The sequence below is a fragment of the Mesocricetus auratus genome, unplaced genomic scaffold, assembly GCF_017639785.1.
Source record: "Mesocricetus auratus isolate SY011 unplaced genomic scaffold, BCM_Maur_2.0 Super-Scaffold_100006, whole genome shotgun sequence".
NCBI lineage: Eukaryota > Metazoa > Chordata > Mammalia > Rodentia > Cricetidae > Mesocricetus > Mesocricetus auratus.
Genome location: NW_024429190.1, coordinates 67,835,157 through 67,857,689, shown reverse-complemented (window position 1 = coordinate 67,857,689; position 22,533 = coordinate 67,835,157). Strand labels below are relative to the sequence as shown.

The window sequence follows — 22,533 nt, the reverse complement described above, 5'->3', positions numbered from 1 at the left end:
GATGGGATTGACATGTGAAGCAAGCTTGTTTCTAATTAAAATAAAAAATTACACCTAATATAAAATATTTTATCAAAATTGCTCTTCTTTAATTCCTCAAATTTTCAGAAATGATAAGGATTTGAAAAATTATTTTAAAATCAGTTTATCATATCTACAACTGTTACATTTTATTGAAAATATTATAGAAATTGTTAGTCAATATTATCAGCAAGTAGACCAAAAAGAGAAGGCACCTTCAGCCTTGAAGTTTTAAGGCAAATTGCAATAAAAGAAAAACCTATAAACAGAAACTTACCCCTGATAAACCAAATAACTAAACTAATTAAATGATAACTCAAGATGCAAGTAATTTTGAAGTTATATCATGCATAATTATGTCCCTTATGAAAAAAATATGTTCATTCCTCAATTCTAGCCCTGTGAATGTGACAATATTTGGAAGTATAATGTTTTTGTGTATGTCTTTGTGTGTGTCTAGGATGTAATATCTTCTCAGAATAGAGATAAGCCTTATTCCAATAACTGTTGACCTTTCAAGAATAGACACACAGGATATCACGTGAAACACTGGAGGAAGAGAGTCAAGTGATAACAGAGGGAAAGATTGGAGTATGAAAATGTTACCTAAAGAATGCCCAGGACTGCTAGCAAAACCCAGTGAACAATGCCACTGTAACTTCTTATCAGACTTCTAGCATAAAAAAGTGTTAAGGATAAACTCCTATAGTTTTACTTCGCTTATGGTAACTCAGTAGTACATCCTCCCACTGGATTCTGAAACCATAAGTACCCCCCAACTCTCTATGTATGTGGAAAAAGTACTACTATAGCACAACTTATAACTGAGGCAGCTTCTAAACAAATAATATGTAGGTAGTGTAAACAGCATGAGCCCTCTGAACAAATGGATGGTTCCCATCTATAATGGGATAAAGAAAGATGGTGCAATATTATGTCATACTATTTAGCATGGCATGCTGTTTAAAACATGTTTATTTCTGGAATTTTTCATTGAATATTTTCAGGAAACTGAAGTCATGCAAAGAAGAATTATGGATAAATGGAGACTTCAGTAATCCCAATTTGAATGTTCCAATCCATGATAAAAATATTTAATGAGTAAGCTCAAAGTTTTCATTTGGTTTATACTTTGAAATATACAAAAATACAGTTGAGAAAACAATTTTACTATATCTAAAAATGATTAAGTTGTTCTAAAATTGAATAACTTATGTGGTTTTATTTTTTCCTTTCACTAAACATAGATTCCTTTCTCATACAATATAATCTGAATAAAATTTACCCTCCCTTTACTTCCTTCCCCCTCCTCTTTGATGATGATTTTATTGCATGTATTGTGGAGACATTGTGGTAGTTTAAAAGGAAATGGCCCCTAAAGGAAGCAGCATTAATAGGAGGTGTGGCCTTGTTGGAGGAAGTGTGTCGCTGTGGAGGTGGGCTTTGAGGTCTCATATACGCTCAAGACATCACCCAGTGTTTCAGACCACTTCTGTGTCTGTGAGTCAAGATGTAAGAACTCTCAGCTCCTTCTCTAGCACCTTGTCAGCCTGTGTGCTGCCTTGCTTCCTGCCACAAAGATAATGGAATAAACCTCCAAACTGTAGTCAAGTCACTCCAATTAAATGTGTTCCTTTATACGAGTTGCCATGCTCTTTACAGCAATAGAAACCCTGACCAATGCAGAAGTCACCTGTGAATTTATGGAAACAACAATCTTTATATTTCAATATGAAATGAAGATTGAGACTCTTCCATTTAGTCTTTATCCTAAGCTTAGCAGTGCTTTACCATCTTAGAGGAAACAATTTTAAAATTAAAGTTGTTGCATTTTGTCAAAAGAAAAGAGTTCAAATTGAAACTTGTAAGAATATAGTATTTAAAAAGGCATGATTAAGATACTCTCTCAGTCTAGACACACGGGGGAGGGCCTAGGCCCTGCTCCAAATGATATGACAGACTTTGAAGATTCCCCATGGAAGGCCTCACCCTCCCTGGGGAGCAGAAAGGGGGTGGGATATAGGGATCAGTGGGGAACAGGGAGAAGGGGAGGGTGAGGGAACTGGGATTGACGTGTAAAACAAATAAGACTGTTTCCAATTTAAATAAAAAATTTAAAAAGGAAAGTGATTCAAATTTGTCATAAATACTAAGAGTAATTATTTAGTCTCACTAAAAGCAAATATTCTAAAAATTTACATATAAATTGTTTTAATTTATGAAGATAAAAACTTTCAAAATATCACTGAAAATAGTCTGAAGATACTATTTCATAGGTTCTATAATGTTTCTAAGACAACACATTTTCTATATCAGTGGTTCCCAACTTTCCTAATGCTGCAACCCTTTAACACAGTTCTTCTTTTTGTGATGACCTCCAACCACAAAATTATTGCATTTCTACTTCATGGCTGTAATTTTGCTGTTATGAGTTGTCACACAGAGGGATACTCTCTTAGCCTAGATACACAGGGGAGGACCTAGGCCCTGCCCCAAACGACTTGACAGATTTTGATGATCCCTTATGGAAGGCCTCACCCTCCCTTGGAAGTGAATGGGGGATGGGATGGAGGGATTGGTGGGGAGCATGGGAGGATGGGAGGGAGAGGGTATTGGAATTGATATGTAAAATAAGACTGTTTCTAATTTAAATAAAATTCATAAAAATGAATTGTAGTATAAATATCTGATATGCAGGATATATGATCTATGACCTCCAAGGGTTCATGTTCCACAGGTTGACAATCACTATAACCTAAATGTACAGTTTTCATCATTTAAAAATCTTTTTTATTCTCAGGAATTTGTCAATCAGTCAAAATTTTTGTAGTCATTGTGACTGCTTATTTGCATGCTTCTTCCTGAAATGGCAGAAATATCTTAAGCAGTTCTCAGGGAAGTCACTCTCCCCACAGCCTCTCTTCCCTGCTGCTGGGCTAGCCACTAAATAAGACTTGATTTGTAAGCAATAAATCACTGCAGAAGGCAGAGTATTTGTTATAGCATCACTGTGCAATAAAAACTACTCAACTGAAACCAGAAGACTTGAGTGTAAGCTTGGTTCACACTGGCAGCCATCGTGAGGTTAGGCAAACTACTTAACTGCTTCCAGAGACACAGAATTGGCTCATGTATATAATAAGAATGTCCTCTCTTGACTTCACATGTAAGACTAAGAGATGACTTTACAAACATGGTTCTACATCCTAGTTCTCTTAAGTATTGGAGACACATTCACATAACCTGAAGCAATATGAGGAGAGGCATCTATAGTTAGCCATGTTTCTATGAGCTCATAAATCTAACCATGCTAATCCTGCAGTAACATTGGTCATTTTGTGGGATATTTTAAAAGTAAATAAATAGGAATTAAAGTTAAGTTTACAGACTTTTTTAAAGATATATTTTTTATTTTTAAATTTAAATTAGAAACAAGGTTGCTTCATATGTCAATTCCAGGTCCCTCTCCGTTTCCCTCCCCTCCTCCCGTGGCCTCCCACCAACCCCCCCCAATATCCCCTCATTTCCCCAGGGAGGGTGAAGCCCTCCATGTGGGTGTCCATAGTCTGTCATTGCATCCAGAACAGGGCCTGGACCCTCCCCCAAGAGTTCAGGGTGAGAGTGCATCTCTCATTGTTGGATGGGAGTCCAAAGTCCATTTGTATACCTGGGACAAATACTGATCTACTACCCAAGGCTCAATAGATTACCTAGGCCTCCTCACTGACACCCACATTCAGGGGGTCTTGATCAGTCCCATGCTGGATTCCCAGGCATCAGACTGGGATTCAAGAGCTAACCCTTGTCAGGTCAGCTGTTTCTGGGGGTTAAACCAGCCCAGTCTTAAGGCCTTTGGTCATCAGTCCTCCCTCTCTGTCACTGTATTTCTTGAGTTCAGCTCAGTGCTTAGCCATGGGAGTCTGCCTCTTCTTCCATCAGCCACTGAATGAAGTTTCTGTTTCCCAGACTCTCTGGCCATGGGATTGTAGGCTGGTACTCCCCAGATCTATGTCATTTCCAACCTTAAGTACTTTACTCAAACCTTGAAGCAACTGTACCAAAAACCACATGTTTGCAAATCAATAAAAAATAAAGCCAGGTCTATCATGTATGTATACATTTATGAGGGGAAGCCAGTCTTATTGAGATGGCATAAGGGGTAAGTACCAGAATATCAAAGTAATGATTATAGATGATTTGGTGGTATCTTCTCAATTGTGATGTTAAACTGTTTCTGTGTATTAGTAACCTCACACATACTGACTGATGAGAATATGAGTTTCGTTTGTTGCCAAGGAAAAGAAATGCAGAATTGGTCAGAGTTAGTGACCTCCCTTCCAGGTTTATCAATTCGCTCAATTCTATCTATGGGATCCTACATTCAGATATCTCCACTAAGGAAATCAGAGAAAACAGGTATAAACCTGGTTGTACTTAGAGCTTAAGAACATATATTTTGACCAGGCATAGTGGTTCATGACTTTAATTTTAATACTCTTTTTTTTTGCTTTTTTCATTAATTTATTTTTTACATTCCAATCCCAGTTCCCCCTCCCTCCTCTCCTCCCACTCTTCCCCACTTCCTTGGTGGCCTCCCAATCTCCCATCTGCTCCTCAGAGAGGGTGAAGGCCTCCCCTAGAAAGTCTACTAAGTCTGTCCCATCACCTCATTGAGGCAGGACCAAGACACCTCTCCACCTCCATACCCCTGTGTCTAGGCTGAACAAGGTATTCAAGAAGCAGAGACAGGCACATATCTGCCAGTTTCAGGTCAGACAGGGCAACATTGTGAGACCTGTCTCAGAGAAATAGGTATATTTCATAAGCAGAGGTTGTAGTTCTCTGGTTATTGTACCTGCATAGCATTTCCAAGGCCACAAACAAATATCACGTTAGAAAAAGCACATATAAATACATGAATGCATATATATGATATGCATACACACACAAGCACGCAGACAAGACATATACATACATGAATGCATATATATATGATATGCATACACACACACAAGCACACAGACAAGACACTTTAGTGCATCAGAGACAACACAAATGGGGCCTTAAAGGGAAGAAGAGGCTTCCCTTCACAACCTAGAAGGGATAAAAAAAAATCAAGAGAGACAAGCCTTCTGGACAGTATGATAGGGAGGAGGACTATCATACAAACAGCCTTTAGAGAAAACTCTCAAAAAAAAAAAAAGGAGAGAGTATCCAAATCTCATACCCTTTCAGGGGCGGCAGGAAGTCCCACACCGTGTGGTTTTATCTAGGGCAGCTTACACCATAAGGAGCATGGAGAAACCAGGCACCAGTCTGGACCAGAAATTGGGAGCTAAGAAAACACAGTACAGCAAGCCTTCTTAATGGTCCCACAGGGTTGCAGGAGGTGTGGCCTGGTTTCTTCAGGCTGTAGGATTTGGCCTCTTAAATTGACCAGTGTTTTAAAGAGACAGGCCTATGATTTATCAGTGTTAATCGGAAAACTGGATTGTGAAGCTCTTACATTATTAGTACACTGTCTTTGGACAGCTGGGGCATAATTGAAAAGATAAAAGTTTAAATAGGAGACCCAAAATGGTGAAATGCATATCTATAACTTCCAAATGTAAAATGACATAATAGCTTAGAAAACAAAAGTGTGGCCAGATAACTAAATTCAACGGGAAACACAGGTCATGTTTGCCAAGAATAGCATGATTTTGAGAAACTTCATTGGTAGCCTTTATGACTAGCTCTTTCTTGACTGAAATCGATCTATATAAAATCAGCTTTCATAATAATCCTAATTGGAGTCTATGTCTTTTAGGCTTCAAGGAGGATTTACCAAACAATAACTCTCTGCAAGAAAAGGAAATCCTGGGAAGGTACTAGAAGGGAGACTCTGAAGACGTGAGCATTGTTACTACTAAAACCAATTTTTTAAATCATCAGACTACCCATTCAAACATATTTAAATAAAATAAACTAATGTATTTTATTAACTCCAAAAAATCATCAGTGAACATAAAGAAAGGTGAGGCCATATGAGAAGCTGTGTCCAAAAATTTATAGATGCTAAACAAGGCATTTGTAGGGAGAGCAAAAAGATAATTTACTAAATCCAGGGCTTGAGAAACAGCTGATTGAGCTACTGGAAAGGAGTGGGCCACAGAGAAAGAACGAACCCAGCTGTGGAGAACTACCTGTGCTGTGGGTTATCTGCAAGTCCGCTTTGAACCTGGTACTAGGTAATGTGCAAGGTTTGTGACATTCCCGCACCAGGGGCGAGGCAGTGAAAGGCACTGGCCTCAAACTTAGGCATTCTGATTTGTCAAGTCACACAGTGACACAAAGAGGAAATAATTTAAGCTTTTCTAACTTTTTGACCATGTAAGTTGTTCATTTTACAACTGAAGGAGCTTCAAAAATAGAAAGATGTATAAATTGACATTAATTTCCCTCAATTATTAAGCTCCAATTTTTCATGCATAAACAGAAATAAAATTCCATTTATGCATGATGAATTTTAAAGGAAAATTGTTGCAAGATAAATGGTAAAAAATATTATGAGAGCATATACCTTCCAAATTCTACCAAGTATCATTTCTTGAAATGTGGCTTACTAAAGCAGCCCTCCATGTAAAGACTATTTAGTTATGTTTCATTATTATATGCATCTACTTAGACAAGAATTATAAAAAAATGTTTTTCATTTAAGGCTGTAATGGCTCAAAAGTGTGATAAATTTGTTAATTTAAAATAGTTAATATATTTAGAGAGTTTTCAAACTCAAGGATAATTTTCAATAAAATATATACTATGGTTCAAATTTCATGTCAATAGGAAGGCTGTGAATTTGTGACAGTCACTATGAGGGACCAGACAAAGAAGGTGTCACTAAGAAGATGACTGAGTGGGGAGGCAGACAGTGGCGACCTCTGGAAGATGGAGTCTCTTCTCTCTGCTGGTCCTAGAAGAGAAAAGAGACACCAATGAGCATCAACACACTGTCGGAATTCCTCCCCACCTGAGAGACACCAGTAGCCTGGTGTCTCTCATCCTTACAGCCAATCTCACCCACAGGTATGGCATTCAGTGCCAAGAGAAATGACAAAAAATACTACGTTATTCTCACTTGATTAGTGCTATCTTAAAAATAAAACCATTATAAATAGGGTTTCTTTTCATGTTAATTGTAATATATGTCAAACAATGAAAAAAGAAGTGATAACGTAACATCTGTTATCAAATTTTTAAAAATGGTCTTCCAAAATCCACTATATTGGCTACTTTTAATAAGAAGGCTATTAAAGGTCTTCTGTGTGTGTGTGTGTGTGTGTGTGTGTGTGTGTGTGTGTGTGTGTGTGTGTGATATCAGAGTTCAAACCCGAGGCCTCCCACCAAGTTACAAGATGGAAAATCTTCATAAGTCGATGGATGATGCCTGTGTGTTTTTGTGTACAAAGTATGTGGTTGCAACCAAATACTGGGGTTGTGACTGTTGTTTGTGACTCATTCAGTAGGCACTGGGCATGGAACAAATGGGGAGACAGAGCCATTGGGCTCAGGAGGGGACATCAATCACCTTGTACACTTACAAAAAGATTATCCTTAGTATAGGGAAGCGCTACAAACTTAAAATTCCAAGGACCGCAATTTAAATAGAATGTCCTTAGTAGATAACCCCGTCAATTTTGTAATGCAAACAGAATCCTTTCTTCCTAGGGAGAGTGCAAGCTGGCACTGTCAAGCTTAACAGCAAAATCCAACCCTATTACAGGGTACAACAATAGAATTCCGAACTGCTGTCATTTTCACATATCTTTGTTTAGACCTAGTCAATGTAAGCCATCTCCGAAGGAAAAAAAAAACTACAGGAAATACTTTAGTCAAAACTAAGCCCCAAATATATATGATGGGAGTTTAAAAAACAAAACAAAACAAAAACACCATCATCGCTTACTTCCCTCCAAGTGTTAGGCTGGACCTTGGGGACACAAAGTGAATCTAAAAGGACAAGCAAGTCTCCAGACAACATAGTGAAAGTATATCACTAGAATCCCTGAAAGTTTACAAATGAGTTTTTCTTAACTCACAGGCCCTGAGCAAGACACTATGAACTGTTGTTCCATTGGTTCGATTCTCCAACAGACAAGGGAAGAAGATGAGGCAGGGCGGCTTGTTCCTGGGTACCACCGCGTCTTTCCATTGTCCTTGCCAGCAACCAGACCCAAAGGAATCAAGGAAAGCAATGGACTGACAACATGAGGAAGGCTGTTAAGACCCAGACAGAGAAAGCCTGAGAGGCCAGCCTTAACATGCAATTCCGTGAAACCATTAAGACATTTAGGTGTGGGAAAGGACTTCAGCCAAGCTGGTGACAAAGGAATACAGAAACTGAAACGCTCGTTAACTGTCTACACAACGCCTACACTTGCTGGCACAATAGACACCTGAACAAAGCCAAGGTCCAGGCGAGCTACCCAAGCTCCAGACCCCTTTCCCTGAGGTCCTTACATTGTGGCCCCTTGGCTGCAGCAAGACCCGCAGTACCGGGGCCGGAGCAGGAGCCCCGGTCATGCAAGAGTCCCGGCCCCGGTGCAAGCCCGGCCACACACGAGTCCCGGCCGGGGTGTGCCGGCCCAGCCCCACACGCCTAGGCTCTCCACGCCGAACCAGCTCCGGCCTCCGCAGGCCCCGGCGCTCCGTTCCCACGCGCGCTCCTCCCCACCCGTGGCCCCTACCCGCAGCTCCTACCGCACGCTGCTGCTCCCGAAGCCCCGCCACGCGCGCTCGGCCACCCCCGGAGCCCTCGCAAGTCCTCGGCCCAGGCCGCCCCGGAGCAGCAAGAAGCCGCGGGCCCGCATCGCCATGCCTCGCCGCCCTCTCCGAGGGTCCTGCCGCCTCCAGCTCTGCCCGCCCGGCCTGTAACACGCACGCCCGGGGCCCTCAGCAGGGTTCCGGGGTGCAGGGCAGGGAGGAGCCCGGAGGACGCGGAGGCGCTGCTGGTGGCCACTGGGTGGCAGGCGACTAGGCTCAGACCCCTGTGCTGTCGCCAGGGGAGCGCAGGGAAGGCTGTAGCCATTCACGGCAGGCTCCAAGCCCCCCTGTCCCCGAGGTCCAGATCAGGCCCATGGTCTCCATGGTTACCTGGGACGCGACTTGGAGCAGGAAAAGTTGTTTCAGGTCTTTACTTTTTGCTCCTTGGGTGGCCTTAGGATGCTTTGAGAAAGACACTCAAGGAGAGAAAAAGAAATGCAGATGACCTTGGGGTTTCTGCAACTGCGGTGTCCTTGACATTTCTAGAAGATCCTTTGTACTCCTAGAGTTTGTTGTGTCTTTGAAGCAAAGTGAGTTTGTAGCGAGCAGGCAAAAACTAAAGCCAGAAAAAGACCAATCCAGGTCAAACTGGCCACAGAGCTAACAGAAAGTATTTCACCCAAGGTCAAGCTGCAGCTGTGAGTACATTGTCTTTCAGAGCTGCTGTCGGCCTACTTTGGGGATTTGTTATCTAAAGTCCAAGATGTCAGAGAGCTTGCTCTGTAAAAATCCTGTCAAAAACACCGGGACATCATCCGGCTGGTAAAAGTCAATAGACACAAAGAAGCACCCAGAAGAAAACATAGAAGAAAATCTTGGCATCGATGATCATAACATCAAAACCTGTACAAAATTTTTAAATTGCTGCTGTGGGAAAAAAGAAATCTCTTAAGAGAACGAAAAGCCAAGGAGAAAGCAGGTGGAGTGGGGTGGGTTGTTCGCAAAATATTTGTTGTAACCTTGCACCCAAAATATCCAAAGAACTAAACACATCACCATCCCCAGCTTTAAATGGGTCCTGGAATCTGAACTCAGGTCCCCATGTTGGCACAGCAAACACTTGACTATCTCTACCCAACTTTGTTTTTCTACATTAGGTCTTTGATCCATTTTGAGTTGATTTTTTTTCACAAAGAGCTAAGTATGTAGGCTTATTCTTCAACACGTGGATATCCAATTTCCCAAGCATTGTTTGTTATAGATGTTGTCTTTTTCTCCCATGTATTTCTAGCACATTTTGTCAAGAATTAGCTGACTGACGCTTTGTGGGCTTATTTCTGGACCGTCTGTCCTAATATATATATGTATGTGTGTGTGTATATATATATATATATATTATGTGTGTGTGAGTACAATGTTGATTTTGTTACAATGACTATGCAGTAAAATCTAAAATCGGGCGTTGTGCTACCTCTGGCATTGCTGCTTTTTTGTTCAGGGTTGTTTTAGCACTTCAGAGCAGTTTACACTTTCACATGTAGTTTGAGACTGTTCCTACTAAGTATATAATGGCTACCATTTGAATCTTGACAGGAGCTGCATAAAATGGCCATTTTAGTAAGTTTTTTTGATACATGAGCATGGGGGTGTCCTTCTGCCTTCTCTCTTCTTCAATTTCTTTTTCTTTGTTTTTTTTTTGAGGTTTATATGTTCATTGTAGAGACCTTCCTCCTCTCCCATTATGTTTATTCTTAAGCATTTTATTATCTTTAGGGCACTGCAAGTGGGATTGTTCTGCTTCTCCTTCAACAGGTTTGTTATTGGTGCATTTTAAAAGGCTGCTGCCCAAGCAGTCAGGTCTAAGCACATACACATACAAGCAACACCAAATAGATTCCACAGGCTGTGTTTATACATATGTGTGTGTGATTATAACTAAAGAGGATGGAAATGATGTAAATACAGAACTCAAGTGAAATTCTTTTTAAAATAAAAATTATAAAAAGTTTTTTTGTCGTTGCTTTTTTTTAAAGGACCACTTATTTCTGTGTCCCAGTGATTTGCTGAAAGTATTGTGAGGAATAAGTCTCTTAGTGGAGACTTGGTCTTCTAAGTACAGGACACATAATCTGCACACGGGACAGCTTGACATCTTCCTTCCCTGTGTTTATGCCTTTTGTTTCATCCCTCTTGCCTTATTGCTCTAGCTAAACATTGAGATGTTATATAGAATAATGATGATGAGAGTCTTGTTCAGTTTTTTCTCATTCAAAATGCTGTTTGCCACATGTCTGTGTGAGTAGCCTTCATTGTATTGAGGTATTATCTTTCTGTAACCAGTTTCTTTAGCGCTTCCATCAGGAAGGGATGTTGAATTTTGCCACATGCCTCTTCTGCCTCTATGAAGATGCCCCTGTGACCTCTGTCCTTCATTCTATTCATGGGCTGAATTATTCTACTGATCTAAATATGTCAAATCATCCTTGTATCCCTAGGATGACACCAACTTGATCATGATGCATATTTTTTGTTTTTGCTTGTTTTTTAGAGTGAGCTACTGAATTCTGTTTGCAAGAGTGTTGTTGAGATTCTTTCTGTTCTGTTCATGATCTATAGTTGTCTACTTGGTGGTGTGTTTGGATCAGTGCAATGCTGACTTTCCTGTTGTCTCCAAAATGTCTTGTTAACATGATAATACAAAACATTTCAACTTTTAAAATTCCTACAGTCCTTACAAGTTCAAACACTTTAAAAACTCAAAGCCACCCTAATATATTGAAAGTCTCTCTAATTCAAAGGGCTCCTGTAAAATAAATTTAAAAGCATATTAAGTTATACAGGAAAAGGCAAGACATAATTGCAATCAGATAGAAGCAAAACCAAGGTATAACAGTGAAAAGCTGTGTCCAACATCCACAGTTCTTGTTATCTGCATTACTTTTTAACCCAAGTACTTGTTATCCACAGTTCTTGTTATGTGCATTACTATTTAACCCAAATACTTGTTATCCACAGTTCTTGTTATCCTCAGTACGTGTTATGAACATTACTTATTATCCGCAGTACTTGTTATCCACAGTTCTTGTTATCCTCAGTACGTGTTATGAACTTACTTGTTATCCACAGTACTGGTTGGTCCTCAGTTCTTGTTATCCATAGCACTTACCATCCCTAGTGTATGTTAATAACAGTACTTGTTATCTGCATTGCTTATTATCCACAGTACTTGTTATCCACAGCTCTTGCTTTCTGCAATCGTAGTCTAGATTCCTTGTTATCCCCAATACTTGTTACCCACTACATGTTACGACAGTACTTGTTATCCACAGTTCTTGCCATCCGCATTACTTTTAACTTTTTATCCCAAGTACTAGTTATTCACCCTGCTTGTTATCCACACTTCTTGTATGCTCAGTTGTTATCCTTGGTACTTGTTATCTGTAGTGCTTGCTATGCCCACAGGCTATATGCAGACTATAAGATGATTTGCTATGTTAAAGATTTGCCAACTATTTCTCTTCAAGTTACCCTATAAATTAGGTATAATCTAATTCTAAATTGTCGTACTCAAAGTTTCCATAGTGATGTAAAACCATATTGGCATATCCTTGTTACAAACTGCATTTGTTTATATATATATATATATTTTTATTTTTAAATTTAAATTTAAATTAGAAACAAGGTTTCTTCACATGTCAATTCCAGGTCCCTCTCCGTTTCCCTCCCCTCCTCCTGCGCCCTTCCACCAACCCCCCCAATATTCTCTCATTTCCCCAGGGAGGGTAAGGCACTCCATGGGGGTGTCCATAGTCTGTCATTTCATCCAGGGCAGGGCCTAGAATCTTCCCCAAGAGTTCAGGTTGAGAGTGAATCTCTCATTGTTGGATGGGAGTCCAAAGTCCATTTGTATACCTGGGATAAATACTGATCTACTGCCCAAGGTTCAATAGATTACCTAGGCCTCCTCACTGACACCCCCAGTCAGGGAGTCTTGATCAGTCCCATCTGGATTCCCAGGCATCAGTCTGGGATTCAAGAGCTACCCCTTGTCAGGTCAGCTGTTTCTGGGGGTTAAACCAGCCCAGTCTTAATGCCTTTGATCATCAGTCCTCCCTCTCTGTCACTGGATTTCTTGAGTTCAGCTCAGTGCTTAGCCGTGGAAGTCTGCCTCTTCTTCCATCAGCCACTGAATGAAGGTTCTATTTCCCAGACTCTCTGGCCATGGGATTTTAGGCTGGTTCTCCCTATATCTATGTCTAAAATCCATTTGTAATAAGCAAAACTTAAGCAGAGACCACTAACTCCTACTATGCAGTCACGTGGCCAGCAGTCTGACAATGCTGAGTCAGATAATGGCCAGCAGGTGGCAGACGAGTAACGTTCATGGAATTCCTTTAGCCAAATAAATCGCAACCATTTTGAAAATATTTTTTGTTATGACTTACTAAACTTGGAGATAAGTTAATAATCAGCACCTAATAGCCAGTAATTCCATTTCTGTATTTTTATATTTATGTATAGTCTTGGGTATCTATAATATGTCTAGCTGGAAACTAGTACTGAGATTTCAAATTTTGCACTATTTATAGTAGGAAAATTAAAAGCAACTCAAATTTCTAGCCCTTGGAGAATCAAGTAAGTGTTGATGTGAAGTTCTGCAAAATGAGTCAGCCTTGAGTGTTGGATGGAATCATTATCATAATTATCATCTCATTTGTCTAAATTTACATAAAACTAGAGAAGCATTTGAAAATCCAATGATAAGATGATAAGACAATACTAAATTCAAGAGAGAGCTGAGGTGAATGAATTGTGACAGAGGGGAGAGAGGTGGCTGAGCCTTGGGAGGGTACAGAGTGAAATGGGAACCCTGGTAAAGTTCTGGAACTTGGTGCTGGGAATGTGTATGGTTGTGTGTGTTGTCATTATTTCGAGAACAGTATATATATTATGTATGTGCATGAATATAATAATATGCGTTCATAAACATAAATGTTTTATGGAATCTTTAGTGTTATAAATGTAAAAGTAGATTTTCCTGTAATCTGTATTTTATATTTCATCCATAATATTATGCAACTACAGAGTTTGTAAATGGGGTATTGAGATGGCTCAGCAGGTAAAGGAACTTAAAGCCAGTCTGATGACCTGAATTTGATCCCAGGGATGCACATAGAAGGAGAAAACTGACTCCTGAAAGCTGTCCTCTGAGCTCGGCATGCACTCCATGCCCACACGCAGAAACAAACACAGAAATAAATGAGTAGGAAAATATAAATAAATAAAATAACAAAACAGAAAATCTGACAAAACATACTGTATCTTTCACATATTCTCTGTTCATATGCATGACAGATTTAGAAATAATCTGTAAAATTATCCACCTAACCTTATTGCTTTTTGTATGCATGGGCTTATTAAATGTAATTTAATGGAAATTAGAATTACCATGGAAACATGCTTCCTGTTGTATCTATGAGAGTGTTTTACAGAAAGGCTTGACGGAGCAGAGAAACCCACCCTCAGCGTGGGCAGCAACATTCCATAAGAACAATATATTAAAGGGTGATGGGGAATGGTCTTTACCCCCAAATTCCCAAATATAGTTTATTTTTTGTTTTCATTTAATGGGGTTGGTTATAAATGGTTAATTATCACAACCAATCTCTTTCTAAAGCTAAAAGAGGGTTATGGTATAGAAATGAATACTTCACATTGGAATTGATTTTCATTCGTTCAATTTTGTGATATGTATATTTCTCCTCTTGTTTAGGTATTATGTTTGTATAGCTCATTTTAAAATGTAATGTATAATTAAGTACAAATTATAGATAGTTACCTATAATAGTCAAAACTTATAGCTAGCTAGGTTAGTTATGTTTTCTAGATATATAGAGATATATTTCAATTGGACAGGCATTCTTCAAACCTTTCAAAGACCTACTGAATATGCCATTTAAAATGGTTTAGGATTTTTCTTGACAGTGAGACACAACTGCTCCTGGCAACACCAACTGTGTCAGAAGGGAAAATGGACATCAAGAAACTCATTATGGAGTTCACTTCCAATATGACAAGACTAGTCATTTGGGCAAGAAAGTGCTCTTGTCTGGACTGTTTGACTTCATGTTTTATAAAATGGACATGCAGGAACCACAGGAAAGTGACTGCTGAAACTAGATGGACATTGCTACAGGGTTCCTACTTCACAAAAGAGTATGCCAGACATCCTATAGGACACAGAGAAAAGTGACTGACAAACTGCCAATACAGGCAGACAGTTTAAAGTTTCCTTATTTACTGAGGAGTCTGCCAGACACACTATGGTCTATGCTCCAAAGATGAAACATTACAGAAGAACTTCGGGTGACTGACCAGGAAGGGAGTTCTCTGTCATTTCTAGAGTTTATATACTATTCTTCTATGGTCTTTGATGGAGTTGAAGACAGATAGTTATGGTTATAGTTTTCCTTAGTTAGTATTAAAGATAAGTTACATATAAGACTTTAGACTCACAAAGATTGGATAGATGATGGAATATTTTCTTTAAATCTTGCTAAATGTTAATGAACTAAATATTGTTAACTATAGTTCTTACTTGATAAATATATATATATACATAAACATATATGTATATAATTTTGCTATGTTATAGTGGAAACCCTTCTTTTTATTTAGGAAAAAAGAGGAGGTGATGGAGAATGATCTTTTGTATATGCTTATCTTATTGGTTGATGAATAAAACACTATGGCCAATAGGATGGCACAATAAGTGTGTCTAGGATAGGAGGAAGATTCTGAGAAATATAGCCAGAGGAAGACAGGATATAGACCGCAATGGAGTAAGAGGCCTGAACAGTTTCTCCAATAAGATAAGAACACACAGAAATACTTACATTGATAGAAATGGGTTAGAAATTAAGTCAGAGCTAGCCAATAAGAAGCCTAGACATTGAACAACAGCATTATAATTAATATAGTGTCTCCTGTGTTATTGGAGGGCTCTGAGGCTGCTGTGGAACCGGGCGGGAACACAGTAACAAAAGGGGTTGGGGAAAGGAGCAGGTGAGTGGACTAGCACTATTAACCACTCTCTGACGCCTGGCTGTGGATAATATATGAGCTGCTACCTGAAGCTCCTGCTGCCATGACATTGCCCCCTTGAACTGAAAGGCAGAATAAAATCCAAGTTGCTTTTGTTAGGTTTTTATGAATATAAATAATAAGATAACTAATGCATTAGGGACGGTCAGTCACCTTCAGACTAAATCTGTGCATCCTAACTCACACCTTGCTAATGTTCCCCTATCAGACACTTTTCTCCATTTTTCTATAGACTCCCCTATTCCTATCCAGGTGAAGTTTACAAGTATTCCTGTTCAGAAAACACTACCAGCAGTCTTGTTATAGCCTGGTGTTTCCTCGTCTTTTCTTTCATTGCAGCTACAGTAAGAACTTTCAACTGTCAACAGGACATTTTCAATAAACTTGGTAGAAAAAGAAAAACAAAAGATGCTTCTGTATACTGACACTACAACTCACTCTCACAAGTATGGACTTTGTGAGATAAGGGTAGCAAAACTCTTAGTGAAGCTAATGACACCCATATTGCCTGATACAAATGAATATTTAAAATCAAGGTAACAGGCCTCAGTATTGATCTAATAGCTCATCACTGTGAGAAATCACCATGGAGAATTCACAGAAGTCTAGTTATTTCCTAATATGGTAATCAGTATACATTTAGTGAAGGAAAACTATGGAATGCTGTAGGGCATATCTGAGGTTTTTAGTATCATCATGATAACAACCTATGTAAGTATAAAACAACCGCTTCAGGCAGAGGCAGGTAGACCTCTGAGGGCCAGACAGTCCTCTATAGAGAGACTCTGTCTCAAACACAGCAAGAACAAAACGGCTTCAGTTCAGCAAGACTTTATAAATATGATAGTTAGACATGAGACCTCAGTTGAGTATAATAATTGCAGTTACCAAACAGTCTAGATTGACATGTGGGAATATTACCACCACCACTCCTAGTAAGAGAAGTCCAGATCTTTGCCGTCAGGTTTTCTAAGTAATTAAAGTTTTTCACACTTACATAGATTTTTGTGAGTGGGAACTAATCTGAATGCCCTCCATTAGAATCTTGCAGTTTCTGTTACACTGAAAGCCAAAAACCATTTCTGGGTATGGTAACTCAAACCTGTAAGCCCAGCCTTTGGGAAGCTGAGATAGTAGGATCAAGAGTTGGGGCCAATCTGGGTATCCAGGGGACCATTTCTCAAAACAAAGGGAACAAGAACTCTCTCCAGCTAGGCTTTGTCTTTTATAAGTATTTCAATAGACCAAGTAAAAGGACGAACTGTGTCAAGGCAGACAACAGAGAATATTTGCAAACTCTGTGGGCAGTTCTGATGGATGAAGGCACCACATTCTCTAGAGTGATTTATTGTCTTGCACTTCTTTATTGAAAAGGGAAGGAAAAAGATACTAGACATCACCCAATAAGGAAGTAGATGCTTTTCCAGTTTGTTTTGTTCAGGAGAGAAAGGAAGTATAAGATGCAATAAAACTCTTAATAAAGTCATGACCTTGTCTGGAGGAGGAACTATGCAATTTTATAGGCTCCAATGATATTTGCAGTCAATTTAAAAGATACTGTAATAATGAAGTGTGTGTCTGTATGTGTGTGTGTGTGTATGTGTGTACTATGTGCGTTCTGTGTGTGTTTTATGTGAATGTATGCAAGTATGTGTATATAGTATGTATGTTTGTTTTGTGGGGCTGTGTACACACATGTGTGTGAGTGCATATGGAGGGCAGAAGTCAACACTATGTCCAACTTTTATGTGTGGGCAGGAAATTCAGACTCAGGTCAGAACACTTGTACCAGACTAAATTCATCTCTTTTGATAACTCAGTAGAATTTCTTCTTGTTAGGTAAATTAGATGCTTTGATTTTTGAGACTATTAAGTAGCATGATGATCATAAATGTATTAATTTTTCATATAAAGCACTTGTTTTGTTGATGCAGACAAAGTATGTTAATATGGCATAACTGAGTCATTTAACAGGACAAAGCAGAATTGGAACTCATAATTCATTTTTAGTAATTCAGTTTAAGTACATGAAAATAGAATATAGCTCCTGAGATTTATTCTGGATTCCATTGTTCTGATAGCTCACACATAGAGGGTTAGGGTTAGGGTTAGGGTTAGGGTTAGGGTTAAGGCTAGGGTTAGGGTTAGGGTTAGGGTTAGGGTTGGGGTTAGGGTTCAGCTAGTAACTGTCCCAGTAGGAGCAATGGTTTGTTATGCATTCCTGAAGCCTTGGGTACAATGGAGGAACAGAAGATTGAGATGTATAAAACAAACCTAAGCATGGAATTGTTTTAATTTAAAATTTTATTTTCTTTTTATTTGTAAAAGTACACAAATAAATAAATGTTCCTACTTCAAGACATAAGAAAGCATGACCAAATAATTGCTGGCCAAGGCACTGTGCCTTACAAAGAAGACATAAAATGTCCAAGGGATATTCACAACATTACAGTTATTAAAAAGACAACAAGTGCTGTCCACGTAGTGTGAAAACACTGAAAAATAAATAACAGCCGTTCTATTCTACTCAGTACTTACAAAACTTGATCTGACTGCATATGTCTGTGCCTCCCTCCTCCCCTTCCTCTCCCTGCCACTTTGTCCCCCGTCTGTATCATACTAGAGGCATGATTCAGCTGGTGCTTGGCTCACGCCCTTAGAAAGTAATGAATGAATTGATCTCAAAGTTCATCACCTTCCAACTATATAACTAAAATAACCTTGATTTAGCATATTAAAATGACCTTTTTAATATATTACAGTGAATTGCCAAACACACTTATCTCTTTAAATATCACAATAAGCATAACAATATCTGAGAATTGGAAAATAAATAAATAAATAGATAAATAAATAGTTAAACTTTCAGACAGTAAAAACATATCAGGAACAATCCAGGCTTCCAGAGTGCTGTTTGTTTCTTTTCTCTTTGATTCTTCTCCTTGAAGTACAACAACCCACACTCCAATTCTTTCCAGGTTAGTTAGCATTGCCTCTGTAATGAGAAAATACGTGCTGTTAGTAGGTATTGGAAAGACTGACTACAGAGCTCTCTTCTTTCACCTTCATCTGGACCTTGTTTTATTCTGTAGCCTCCCACCAGGGACTTGTTACCTACGGCATGGATGCACTATCTAGCAATCAACATTCTGGATGCTTTAAAATTATGATAGTAAAGTTGGGGCTTCCAATTGCACTAGTTTTAGCAGTCCAAATGATATGAAGAATAAAAAGGTAAAGATTCGGCTTCCCTTAAGCTGTAGAATAAACATGACTAGCACCCGTTATTGTCTGTTTAATTCAGACAGGAAAAGAGGGAGAGCCTGCACTTGAATTTCAAGTGGCTCCACTGCTAAACCTCTGTTCTTCCTCAAGAAGCCTCAGGGGTGCATCTGGACCCAAACCAGGAGTTACACTTTACAGCCCAAAGACATGGGAAGGGCAGGGATAAGTACTGTATCTTAATAGACTTAAGGCTAGTCAATTCTGTTGTGTTCTTGGGGACACACATAGCGACTCTCCATTTGAGTAGGGCTTTTGAGTGTGTAGATGGAAGAAGCAAGTCATATCTTTCTGCCATCCGAGTGAATTGATGATCACAAGGCAAAGTCAACTATGAAAGTAATAATCCGGTTTCTGTCTGTGGTTAACACTGATTTTCCCTTGATAGAATGTTCAGGACTCACACACCAGTACTCTGACCAAGACTCCAGTTAAGTGTAAGCACAACTCACGACTCACTTGTTCAGTATCTTTTGGATGATCCTCCGAACCAAGGGGGCTTCAGGATCGAGACAAACTTCTTGACCATCCTTGAGAATGGCACTGCAGAGAGAAAGGGGGATCTTTATAAGGTACAAGGTCCCACCGGGTGAGCATGGGGCAGCAGGAGGGTCTGGGAGACTCTGGCAGTGACAGAGGTGCCCGGAAAGACACTCACATGACTTCTGTCTGGGTGCAGTGGGGTCCTGGGGGCGTCACCTTCAAGCTCTGGATGGTCTTGAAATCAATCCTGGATACAGTCTTCAGGCACTGACAGCGCAGCTCAGTGGCCACAACTGCCCCTGTGGGAAAAGACACTGGGTCAGCAGGGCTGTGGGCGGTAGCGTCCACCTGAGGCTCCTCCGGGGGAAGGCAGCCGCGGGTCCCACCTGTAGCCTGGTGGCTGGTGGCCAGCAACAGCAGCAGCACCAGCAGAGAGGCACGGAGGAGTGAACGGGTGGCTGGAGCCATGGCGCTGATCAGAAGAAGTGTAGCTAGAGTCTAGAGTGCAGGAGCCGGCTGGAGGCACTGAGGTGCGATCTGGGGTTCTGGGGCCCGGTCCACCTCTTTTATGCATGGTGGCTGGAAAAGCCCGAGCCCCCGCGCTGGGGAAATTCCCGGAGCTCAGGGTCTCCGCATCAGGACGAAGGACAGTGCCCCGCCCCTGAGCTGAGTTGGCTGGGGACACGCGCGCGCGCGCGCGAGCGCGTGCTGCCTGCCTCATCCTAGTGCCCTGCCCTTCACTGGGGGACCCTGGGATGTCCTTCCTCAAACCCTCAAGAGGAAGGAAGTGACCTTTGCGCTGGAGTGACCACCGGCTAGAGGACAGTGGTCACCCAGTGACTTCTCAGAGGAGTGATGTCATCGGTGGAGACACAATAGTTTGGGGAAACTTAGGACTGGAGGAATTAAGTAAGGTGTGTGGGGTGGAGGTAGAAGGTTGTTTCTCTGTTTGTTGCATACTTATCGGTACTTCTAGAATAAATGAAGATTTATTTACATCTGCTTGAGTACACTGTCGAAATATAGTCATCTCGGGCTGTACATAAAGAGTAGTTTGTTCCTGATGTGTAACAAGCACGAATAAATCACATTTTGTGTCATATCCTTCCACAGGGGTTGGGGAAAAAGATGTGTCAAAAGCTTAAATCATGTTTAACCTAGGACGGAGTGTTGTAATCTCTGTGAAACTTCCTCTGTGAAATTCTGGAACTTCCGAGGCTCGAGTGTACCCGTGAGCACCACATCCCGTTGTAAGAGATTTTCATGAATTCAGGAAATAAAGACCTGGTGGTCTCTTGAAGCAGCATTGAAGAGCTACTGCTGCTGTGAGGGCTTCCAGGTAGACAGGGAAGTCACCAAAGTCAGTGCTGACACATAGGGGAGGAGAGTCCTTCTCACATTCATGTAGCAAAAATACTGCACCTGTGAAATATCTAAGTGTCAGATTACAATCTCATTCTCTTTTGTTGTTTGCTTGCTTGCTTTACGGACACAAATCCCTTTTTTTCCCCCTATAGTTTCTTTTTAAAGTTATTTTTATTTTATGTTCATTGGTGTTTTGCCTGTATATATGCCTGTGCGGGGGGCGTCAGAAGCCCTGGTGCTGGAGTTACAGTACAAACAGGTGTGAGCTGCCATGTGGGTGCTGGGAATTGAACCCAGATCCTCCAGAAGAACAGCCAGTGCTTTTAAGCATGGAGCCATCTCGGCAGCCCCCGTTTCTTCCCCACATTTTAGGGCTTTCTTGTTCCAGTGATTTGATTTCTCCTCCAGAGAATCCTATCTTGCTTTCACTGGAGGTGGTGGTAAGCTGTTGTAAACTCTCAGCTCTAGCCTTTGTCATTCACTAGCTGGTTATCTCACTGAGTTTTAGAAGGTTTGGGTGTGGGTCCGGGAACAGCTCTCTGAGAGCCTTGTGGATCTCTTGCAGAGGGGTGTGTAGAGAGCATGGAGAGACAGCTGGATAACCAGAGCTGTCAGAGAAACTCTTGTGCCACTAGTTACAGGGACATGAAACCCTACCTGCTGTTGATGCTGTAGTTTCATGTCTCCAAAACGCACACGGGTGGTGGTACCTACCTCAAAATGTTAAGATGAATGAATGCTAGCATTTGTATGAAACAGCAATGTATATTAAATGCTAAAATTGTAAGTAAAAACAAAAATTGCTTTAGCCTCCATATTACTAAAACAAGACTCACCTAGGAATAAAATCCTTATATACAAAGAAAAAAAGAATTTTTGAAAACACAATTTTTCATTATTGATCTTCCTCTTAGGAAATAATTTAGGGCAGGAATAATTTAATCCCGGCACCTGGGAGACAGAGGTAGTTGGATTTCTGTGAGTCCCAGACCACCCAGGTTTGCATAGTGAGACTCTTCCCCAAGAAGAAAGAATTTAGGATAAGCTTATTATCTAACGTAGTTAGTTTTAGTAATTAAAACTACAAACTGTGAATGAAAGTAAATACGGTCATCTCAATTATTAGAAAACATTATAAAGAATTATTTGTGTCCTGAGATAAGTGATTCATAAGACTAAGGAGGTTTTTGTTTCTTAATGTTTATATCTCATGGCTCAAAGCTAACTCTCTTAATGCTAAAAACTGATAGATTGGTGTAGTCTCTGTTTTTTTTTAAATTTTTTTCATCTTACTCATGGTAAGAGTGAATACAATTAAAGCCAGTGGAATGTGGAGTTTTAAGAAAGCATTTTAGTCCCAGGCATTTCATTTGGTGTTTATTTTCCTAGATAAAGCTCACAGACTCTGTCAACCTAATTTGAGCACTTTTTCTGGTTTTAATAACTGAAATATTTGCCTTCAGTATTAGCAGGATGCTGTTCAGCCCATTTGTCTCTTTGCGATGATGTCAGAAAATAGAAAATATCTGCTGTAAG

At 40.1% G+C, this 22,533-nt stretch overlaps 2 protein-coding genes across 4 annotated transcripts in view; both read right to left on the bottom strand.

Annotated features, from left to right (window-relative positions):
* Mthfd2l (methylenetetrahydrofolate dehydrogenase (NADP+ dependent) 2 like) overlaps positions 1 to 9,101 on the bottom strand; it is a 93,963-nt gene extending 84,862 nt beyond the window's left edge. For 2 of the 3 annotated variants that reach the window (XM_040747391.1, XM_040747390.1), the window contains exon 1: positions 8,761 to 9,101. In XM_040747391.1, coding sequence (XP_040603325.1) covers positions 8,761 to 8,876 — 116 coding nt within the window. In that variant the 5' untranslated portion in view covers positions 8,877 to 9,101. The remainder of the gene's footprint in view (positions 1 to 8,760) is intronic. The other variant, XM_040747389.1, reaches the window with a different exon arrangement.
* A 9,052-nt stretch (positions 9,102 to 18,153) lies between these two features.
* Positions 18,154 to 20,261, bottom strand: LOC101834882 (C-X-C motif chemokine 2). The gene is made up of 4 exons (XM_040747388.1): positions 20,019 to 20,261; positions 19,808 to 19,931; positions 19,609 to 19,692; positions 18,154 to 18,862 (listed from the first exon to the last, which is right to left on the bottom strand). Exons 1-4 carry the CDS (start codon positions 20,098 to 20,100, stop codon positions 18,847 to 18,849), a joined length of 306 nt encoding a protein of 101 aa, XP_040603322.1. The 5' UTR covers positions 20,101 to 20,261; the 3' UTR covers positions 18,154 to 18,846.
* Between the last annotated feature and the right edge of the window lie 2,272 nt (positions 20,262 to 22,533).

Bases quoted from the DNA above. Each gene is read 5' to 3' on its own strand.
- LOC101834882 (XM_040747388.1), bottom strand. From the start codon at position 20,100: ATGGCTCCAGCCACCCGTTCACTCCTCCGTGCCTCTCTGCTGGTGCTG. The intron at 19,932-20,018 runs GTGGGACCCGCG...CTTTTCCCACAG, and splicing joins CACCAGCCACCAGGCTACAG to GGGCAGTTGTGGCCACTGAG. The intron at 19,693-19,807 runs GTGAGTGTCTTT...TTCTCTCTGCAG, and splicing joins TGCACCCAGACAGAAGTCAT to TGCCATTCTCAAGGATGGTC.